This window comes from Misgurnus anguillicaudatus, chromosome 18, assembly GCF_027580225.2.
Source record: "Misgurnus anguillicaudatus chromosome 18, ASM2758022v2, whole genome shotgun sequence".
In the NCBI taxonomy this organism is placed as follows: domain Eukaryota; kingdom Metazoa; phylum Chordata; class Actinopteri; order Cypriniformes; family Cobitidae; genus Misgurnus; species Misgurnus anguillicaudatus.
In genome coordinates, this window is record NC_073354.2 from 38,189,338 (window position 1) to 38,198,929 (window position 9,592).

At 36.0% G+C, this 9,592-nt stretch overlaps 1 protein-coding gene across 1 annotated transcript; it reads right to left on the minus strand.

Moving 5' to 3' along the window:
• Positions 1 to 8,055: 8,055 nt before the first annotated feature.
• On the minus strand, positions 8,056 to 9,262 carry LOC129429780 (protein FAM177A1). Its single transcript, XM_055186711.2, has 4 exons — positions 8,805 to 9,262; positions 8,634 to 8,700; positions 8,457 to 8,551; positions 8,056 to 8,338 (listed from the first exon to the last, which is right to left on the minus strand). The coding sequence occupies exons 1-4, from the start codon at positions 8,964 to 8,966 to the stop codon at positions 8,219 to 8,221; spliced, it is 444 nt and encodes a 147-aa protein (XP_055042686.2). The 5' UTR covers positions 8,967 to 9,262; the 3' UTR covers positions 8,056 to 8,218.
• Between the last annotated feature and the right edge of the window lie 330 nt (positions 9,263 to 9,592).

Here is a 9,592-nt window from a genome sequence, read left to right on the forward strand (position 1 = left end):
CACCTGTGGTCTCTTAACGTGGGCATGATCGGTCTATTTATTTCTCCTTTCAGTGTTTTTTGGCAGTCTGTAAACGATCACTCCGAATTCTTGTTAATCTGTTAGTACAGTCTATCGCACAACAGCAGTTTCCGATTTCGACGCGTTTTCACTGTGTTTTCGCCTATGTCACGCTGTACTCAAATGCTGCCGCACTGTATTTTGCCACTCAGTTGGCGCAACCGCAGTCCCTCTCGCCGACAGTGACGTCATGTGCATACCTCTATATCGGATCCGTTTTGTACGGAAGCCAAGAGAGGACATGCACTTTTATTATTTTTGCTTGCTTGTTTTCTCGTGATCACAACTTAATTTCTCGTGATCTCGAGATGACAAAAGTTGTTTTCTCGTCATCCTGACATGATAATCCAAATGTCATAATGTAATTTCCTGTCCATAATATTTAGTGTATTTTGAAGTGGACTGCTAATGCATATGATTTGGGGTCTAATTCGCCCACATGTGTAGCTAATAGACAATGTATAAATAAATAAAGTTGGACGTTCGCGTTCGTGAATTTAGGGACCATCTCTAAAGTTATACTGTACAGGTTTCTATCTTCAATAGTATTAAACAGTTTATTTAAATAAATATCAAAAATCTTAAAAGTGTGCATTATAGTTGACAACCACATAAACATGTTGGTTTTATGACTGTTTGTTGACTAAGTCATTCCATTTAAATGTTGTTAAAGTAGAAGCGTGTATATTATTGAGTAACTTAAAGATGGTCCCTAAAGTCACCACTGTAAAATTGTAAATATTAACAAATCTATAACAGCTTGAGCGAATCTCTAATCCAAGTAAAATCTCATTTGTTCATCCATGCTAATTAAGCAAAATATGCTTTTGCTCTTCACAAACAAAACAACACGTTATATCAAGTACACGCAAGCTTTAATAACATCTCAAGAATATGACTTTTGTTATGTCGAGCTCACGAGAAAACAACTTTTGTTATCTCGATATAACGAGAAATTAAGTCGTGATCACGAGAAAACCAGCAAGCAAAAATAATAATAGTGCATGGCCTCTCTCGGCTTCCGTAATTTTGAGCGTTGGATCCGTTTAAAAATTTGAACTTGTGCGACTAAACCGCATGCAATATGCCGACCGGAAGTGATGTATTTCTTTGTATTCAAATCACAAACTCTGTGTGAGGTGAAAATGATTAATCCTTTTTGTTTAACTTTATTAGTAACACTTGAATCCTTAAAAACTTTTGATTACTGATAATAAATACATTACTAATTTAATTTGTGTATGTTATTATTTTAATCTTGTCTTCATATGTTCTCTCCAAAAAATATTTGCAATCTTTGTCTGCATAGCTGTTTATTGTTTCGTTCATTTGCATGCATGTATTTATTCCACCATGGTAAATATATTAGAATGAAGCCTCTTGCGCTGGAATGAGCTTCTCTCCCATATATGATTAAACTAAAACTTCATTACGACTGCCGGGGGCCAACTCCAACTGTTGTTTCCGTATGTTGTGTATGTTTGCTTTATTACCCTTTGTATGCCTGTATATTAATTGTTTAGACTTTTTCCAGGTTATTTGACTAAATAATTATATTTCAGTATTCTGATTCAAAGTTTACTATTGTACTGGATATTACTGTATATACTTTTGTACATTTTATTATACTTAGTTTGTAGATTGTGATTGATAATATTTTATTCTTTGTTTCTTTTATAGACCACCCACACACCTACAACACAACCACATACGTACCTATTCCTACATCAATGCTTGTACTCAACCTTCAATAATAAAGTTTTCTGGAAAGATCCCTTTGTGCCCTTCTCTCTGAGTGAAGCACTGTCAAAGGAAACTGTCAGACCAGTATTTTCTCCTTCTGAGTGAATCACAGTGACATTGCAACTGAAAAAGTAAAGTAAATTACATCTCTTGAGTTAATTTTAAAGCACGGTACGTCAAGACAACGCATTTCCACTCATCATTCTACATACTTTTGTTTCCTATTTGTTCTTTTGGGATATCGTGGTTTGATTGACGGTTGATGTCAGTATTGATGTCAGTGATTCCCTAAGCCTGGAAACTGCAGTGTACACTGTGAGATTATATAACGTTCGTTTAAATGTGTGATGTGAATAAATGTTGTTCATAAACTGCTATTTACTCCATCATTTATCCTACTAAGTTTTTTAAAAACATGGTAATGTTTTAATGTTTTGTGGGTAAAATGAAGAGAAAGGCAGCATATAGAATCCTTCTTCAGAAAGAGGAGCAAGAAGCAGCCAAATTAATCTTAGTAAAATACATTTCAGGGGCCTACAAAATCCACATAATTTTCTGGTCTAGTTTTTTTCAGGAGATATAAATCCTGGTTTCAAAGTAAATTTCAAAAGTTTTATTTGATTAAATAGTTTTAAAAAAAACATGAGGTTGAATTATGACTATACATTGTATGTTAATCTCAATTCATTTTAATTAAAATTCAAGTATTGTAGTAATTGTATGTTATACATTATTCTGATTAACACACCTATAATACTCAATAGTATTTTAAGGTTGGATGATAGAGATTTTATGTGCCACCAGAGTAACTGCTGGTCCCTGCCTGGCCACCCCTATGAAAAATCTCTTGCTCCGCCACTGATTAACAAAACACAAAAATACATTATATTATAAATTTTACCCGGACAAGTGACTTTTGTGCATGGACAAGTGAAACACAAATTTACTTGTCCGAAGGACAAGTTCCTCAAAAAGTTAATGTCAAGCCCTGCGTTTCTAGCTGCTCCTCGCTGGACGTCTAGCTCACGTAAGCTCCACCCATTTGCTCTGCAGTGAGAAGCCTCTCAGCAAAACACTGCAGTGAGCTCCAAATCGGCGAATCTGCAGCTGGATTCAGCATCTTACGATACGCATCAGACGTTTGTGGGCGTGACGTCTGAGGCTGAGACTAGTGTTCAGTCGAGTAGTCTGCTGGTCGGGAGACATCTGAACTTTGTGTGAGCGATCACAGATAAAGAGGAAAAATCATGGGCAAGTCATACTCAAAAGAGGACTTTGCTAAGTCTGCTCGTTGTATTTATGAAGACATTTTAAATCAATCATGCCTCTTACCAGATGTAGGCATAGATGAGTCTCTGCTGAAATATTCTGGTTCTGACTCTAACGCTGTGCTGCAGGCTTACTCTAATGAGATGCTCAACACAGTGCCGGGTTACGTTGGCAGTCTTGGATCTGCCATTGCTGCACTGAATTCAGTCCCGAATGCTGTTGGACTTGGAGCTTTGGTGATTTCCATGATCATAGAGATCGCCATCAAGGCCAGAACTAGTCAGACAAGTGATAACACATATAGCCTGATACGACGTGTGTTTGGGGAAGAGAAAGCTTTGCTTGTCCGAGACACAATGTCAGAGTATTTGAAACGCCATGAAGTGTTCATTAACGATACACCACAATTACAAAAGGAAATAAGGAGACTGGACCAGCAGCTAAGCAACCATCTCACCATCCTCAGAAACTCCCTGCTGCATGACGGACAGATGAGCAGCCGTGGGTTCAAGATCTGGGTCAACGGAGCCGCCTTCCACATCCAGATGCTGATCCATGGCGCTCGACTTCAGGCTTGTAAACCTGAAACACACTGTGTTGAAAAAATCAAAGTTGCAATCAGTTTGTATTTAGGTTTCCTGGATTCTTTGCTGGAGAAATACAAGACCTTCAAGATCAATTCAGATGTGTTTGTATGGGAACATCCGTGGTATTTGGTTGAAACGCCGATGGGCTATGACCCATGTTATATGTATAATAGGGAAATTGAAGGATGTAGAAGAAATCTGGGACGTGTATATGCTCCTTCCCCGTGTACTGGTGAAGATTATCCTAACCCGTGTGGTCATAAAAAAGAAGTTATGGCGGTTTTAATGGATATTTTTTACTCAACTTATGAACCGATCAAAGGTTTAAAGAGTTACTTTTTAAATATCCAGAACAATCTTAACTTTCTAATCCGTGAACGTGGTTCATTCACTCTGCCGCCAGCTGCAGGTTAGTTTAAATATTTGGTGTTGATAAGGGATAGCTCAGATGCTGAAACGTGTGCTTTCGTCGAAATTTGCCTTTTTGAAGCCAAAAACAGGTGCCAATGTGAATCATGTAGATTCGTTAAGAATTTTTTTTTTGGGGGGGGTATGCGCGCGTTGTTGGTTGACGCGCCCTTCGCCGTCATATGGTATCCAACATATATCCCAGACATTAGATTTGGACTCTGCTTTCGAACCGCTCTCGCGCTACTGTGATGTCATCCGCCTTTTCTGTGTACTTCACATGCTTGTTGAAGATGCGGGGAGCGACTGGCTTCGGGACGTAAAGGCAAGTTTAACACACAAAACGCTGTAAAACTATAACTGTAGATTTCTAAGTTGTCAATGATATCAATTAAAACAACATACAGTATACAATAGACTGACATTGCAAAGTGACCTGAAATATTTTTTATTGTAATGGATTGGAACGAATGATGGACATACTCCTTGCTTAAGTCACATTGATCTAATGTTACTAGCCTACTGCTGTAAGTACTTAAAGGCGGAGTCCATGATGTTTGAAAGCCAATGTTGATATTTGAAATCACCTAAACTAACACGCCCCTACCCCAATAGAATCTGGACCTTCTGTTGATAGACCCGCCCCACACATACGCAACCCGGCATTTGATTTGATTTGATTGGCTATAAGTGTGTTTTGGTAGACGGCCCGTCTAATTTTCCAAAGCGTTTTTCAAACATCGTGGACTCCGCCTTTAAATGTAAATATGATAAAACTGCTAGATATTGCATGAAATGCTGTTAATAAGAAAGTTTATTGCTTACAGTAACATTTAAGCGATTTTAGACTATTTGAGTGAAAAAAAATGCCAAAGTGAACTGTTTTCGGCACGCATAAGCGCACAAACTCAAAAGCCCACGCACTGAAACTCACGTTTCAAAAATCATGCAAACACATAATTTATTTGGGCTTGACAGGAGATATACGCACAAATTATCCTGTAATACCATAGTCTCTGCAATATTCTCCTAAGAACAGTCGTTTATTATAAGTGAACAGTTGATCATGTGTCAGTGATCAGCGCTTCTTCGGTGTTAAAGGGACAGTTCCTCTTATAAGAATCAGAAATGCTCATTATGTTAACAAAAGACAAAAGGACAAAAGACAAAAGGAAAATCACTGTTATAGCTTTAAAAAGATCAATTATATTTAATTTATAGATTGAAAACAGTTATATTAATTTGATACTGTTTCTCTACCTAATCAATACTGTATTTGTAACTTTGTTCTTTTCTGTTTTATATGCTTGTAATGTCTTGATTTGTTCTTTTTTTATTTTCCCACATTACTTTTTTTTAAATCTGAAAATTATTCAACCCATGAGTCAAAAACCATAATGTAATTCATTTAACCAGTACTATATTGTAAAATTAAGTCATTTTAAATTATAGGCTATGTAGGCCTTCAGGTCCACCCTATTCCAAGGCCAACTTAAAATTGTATGGCCTTGCGACTGATGGTCAGATTATGACAAAATAAAATTATTGCAAATGTAAAATAGTAAGGGAATGCTACTTGTTACAGCTTTCGACATTTATCAACCCATTTAATTAAACATGGTTTCTGTTACAAGTCAGAGGTTTACCTTTGAAATTTACAATCTAAATGATCTTTCAGAATTAAATAATTGAAATAATGGTCATAATGTATTTTTTGCTTATTTTATGGTGTGCATTTTGTTTCTGTGGGGATGTTGAGTTCCTTCTTTCTTTTTTGCCCTTGGCCAATCATATGCCTGAAGAATAAATAAATTAAGTTACAGCATGTTCCCTAATGAGGCTGTAATATTTATTCTGGAGGGGGCCCCCCCTCAGAGGCCACGTCACCCCTCGAGCACCCTTCTCACCTTTTTCACCCCTGACCCTGAATGTTTGTTTATTTTTTTATCATTTATTTACATAATCATTATAATAATTTTATAATCATTAGTTATCCATATGATTGTTTATTTGATTATTCAACATTATTTTTATTATTATTATCACTTTCATTATCATCATTTTAGCATTATATAATGGTTTATTCTATATTCTATTAATTTATTAATTAATTTTTTCATTATATTATTCATTATTCATTTATATTATCATTTCATTTATTCATTATATTTCTGTGTTTCAAATGTCTTATTGATGTCATTGTTGTTCAGTCTTATAGTTGTCTCACATTTCATTTCATTTATTTATAAAGCACAAATAAACACAACAAAAGTTGACCACTGTGCTGTACAGAGCAAACATTTAAATAAACTAAAATAAAATAGAAATCAAAACAGTAATAATAAAAGAGACATCACCAAAATTAAAAAAATGCAAGACTATAAAGGATAAGACTGTAACTTTGATTTAAAATCATAAACAGATGAAGCAGATCTTACAGATAAAGGAAAACTGTTCCATAACTTAGGACCGGCCACTGCAAACGCACGGTCACCTCTCAACTTCAACCGTGTTTAGGGTAGGACAGAGTAGCCTACTGTCTGAGGAACGCAAGCTTCGATCTGATGCGTTTACTTTTAAAAGGTCTAACAAATAGGAGGGTGCCAGACTATTTAAAGACTTAAAAACAAACAGCAAAATCTTAAAATCAACTCTAACACTGGCAACCAATTAAGAGACACTAAGATTGGAGTAATATGTTCTCGTTTACAAACCCCAGTTATAGCTGTAGCATTTTGAACCATCTGAAGCCGTAACATGGAGGATTGAGGTAATCCAACATATAATGAGTTACACTAGTTCAATAGAAAGAAAACAAACACATTTACTCTCTCAAGGTCACTAAACGATAAGAAAGTTTTCAAAGAGAATTATTATGGAAGCTCATGGTTTGTGGGATGTTGCTATTAAGCAGTTTTGGTATAACAGTGCATGTTGAATTCATGCTTGGGGGACGAGGTTTGAACATTGAGACACATGCAACTGAAACTGTCCATCAATAAAACACTGTTCTTGTCACGGTAGGAAATCCTCTGTTTCCTCCGTGTCGTGTGTGTGTGTGTGTGTGTGTGTGTTTGTTTGTTCACTCACCTCTGCCATGTGCTCGTTTGATTAAGTGTTGTCACCTGTGTATGATTGCCTCGCTCCAGCTGGTCCTCATTACCCATTTGCTACAAATACTCACTCATCTCTCTCCCTGTTGTCAGATCCTCATTCATGTTACTGCCACTCAGTTTGGATTACCATCTCCCGTGTTCGTGTGTTTGGATTAGTGTTTCGTGTTGTCGTCTTCGTGTGAGTGTTCTGGTCTGTTCCTGGTTTCATCCATTGACCATCATCACACTCACCACCGACTTCACCATCCATCACCTTCCTACGCCACCGTAGACCTTCGATCACCATTGCCATAATTCTGGACTCAGTTATTGTTTCAGTTACTCATTGTGTTTACCATCATTTTCAATAAATTATTTCTGATTGCCTGCACTTGCTTCCTCCTCTTTTACGAGTCGTTACAGTTCTATTTTATCATCTAAACCTTTTCTTATGTCCTGCTTGTGTTCTTCCCTCACAACGATTGATCAACCTCTTAACTGTCAGAAGCCTGTTAAACAAGTACATTTATATTTTCTGACGTGATCTGCGTCTGGGGCTGGATTGTTTTTTATTTTGTCTGGTGTGGAGACCAGGGGCCTGTGGCACAAAAGTAGAATTAAGACATCCACGATAAATGACTGAGCTGAGATCAATGAAGCCATAACAGGTGTATCCCGGCTTAATCAGTTTTGTGCAATAGGGCCCAGTTCATTAACATTCGGTTAGTATCATAACAACCCTTACAAAAATGAAACATGTTTTTTGTCGTAAAAGTGTAGTAACCATGTTTTTTTGGTGTATTGATTACAATGGAGTAACTATGTTGTTTTAGCTGTAGTAAAACCATGGTTAAAATTAGTAAGGGAGACAATTAACCAATCAGACTAATGTCTGCAACTCAAATCAGTATTTTGTGGCTATTTATTTTGTAAGCATACTTGTTGATAACCTACAAAACAAATATCTCATGACTCATAAACTGAACATAATATTTTCTTGAAGCACAGCTCACACAGTTTTCATTTTTCATTAAAGTTTTATTTCTCAGATTTCTATCATGGCATCTCTTTCAGGGTTTTTGGGGTTTTGAAGTTGGATCCATACTGTTTATTCACAATCTGAGACAGATGAATGCTCTCTGGTTTTTCTTGGGAGTCAATCTTTCCTGATCCATTCTGGATAAAGATATTTAGTTTAAACAAAAAACTATTAATGTATCAATGTTAATTTCATTTTTAATGTAAAAATGTGCAGAATAACTTGGATTAAGTTTGAGTTTTGATGAACTCTCACCAGGTGATCTCTGTTATACCGGTCGATGGCATACTGGTATTTAGCAGCGGTCAGCCCCAGTAAACCAGCCATTTTCTCTCCAAGGAAATCACAAACTACAGAGAAATGAATAGTTCTCATTAATAAAATATTTCAAAAACATGGCCTTAACTTTTCCATGAGAGAATTTGTTCTTACTTCTTAAAGATACTTTAAAAACTTGTGTCCCCCAAAAGCAAGAACGTTCCTTCAATGTCCAGTTTCCCTTAAAAGTATTTAAAACATATTACAAATCATGAATGTATAACCAACATAGGATTGATTTAAGCAAAAAGTTGACTACATTGTGTTCTCTTCATCCCAACTGACCTGCTGAGAAACACAGGACTCTTGATGAAGCTCATGTTCCTCTTCCTCACTCTCAGAATCTGTCAGAATCTCTCCACTAGAGAAATGAAGCATCGTCTTCTGCCGAGGTTTGACCGTGACGTCTCTGACTGACAGTTCCTCAACACCAGATGTTTGATTCATGAAGATAATCTCAACACTCGTATTAACTAATAAACATAAAGAAGTGGCAGAGAGCGGTGTTGTTTTTCTTTACTTTTGTAGAAAATGTAAAAAGTTTATCCACAAGTAAATACATTAAAGTACAGTCGTGTAATCTTTCAGTGTGAATGTATGTTTACAAAGGGCAGGTGCTTAAAAACACACACGTCTACAGAAGGTAAATAAAGAATAAATGGTATCATAATACATCCAACAGCTTCATAATAATGCATGAATACTATTGCATTAGAACACAAAACAAGTCATTTATATTAATTTTATCACCATCACCAGGTATAACTTGCAAGTCTTATCACTTACTGTATAAGACATTGTCAGTGTAAGTCATGTCTGCACTGCAAAAAAATGACTTTCTTACTTAGTATTTGTGTCTTGTTTTCAGTACAAATATCTCAAAACTCTTAAACCAAGATGAGCAAAAATAGGAATAATAAGAAAATAAGAAAAATAAAATAATAAAATAAGTGAATTTCAGCCTAAAACACCTGCCAACAGGGGTAAGAAAACGTTTCTTGATTGTTTTCTTGAATAAAGTGTTTAAGAAATAAACTAAACTTATTTCAATATTTTCTATATTTTTTCTACCC

Excerpts from the sequence above, each read along its gene's own strand:
- LOC129429780 (XM_055186711.2), bottom strand. The coding sequence starts at position 8,966 with ATGAATCAAACATCTGGTGTTGAGGAACTGTCAGTCAGAGACGTCACG. Across the intron at positions 8,701-8,804 it reads AGTCCTGTGTTTCTCAGCAG|GGAAACTGGACATTGAAGGA; the intron begins GTCAGTTGGGAT and ends AATACTTTTAAG. Across the intron at positions 8,339-8,456 it reads GGTATAACAGAGATCACCTG|AATGGATCAGGAAAGATTGA; the intron begins GTGAGAGTTCAT and ends ATCTTTATCCAG.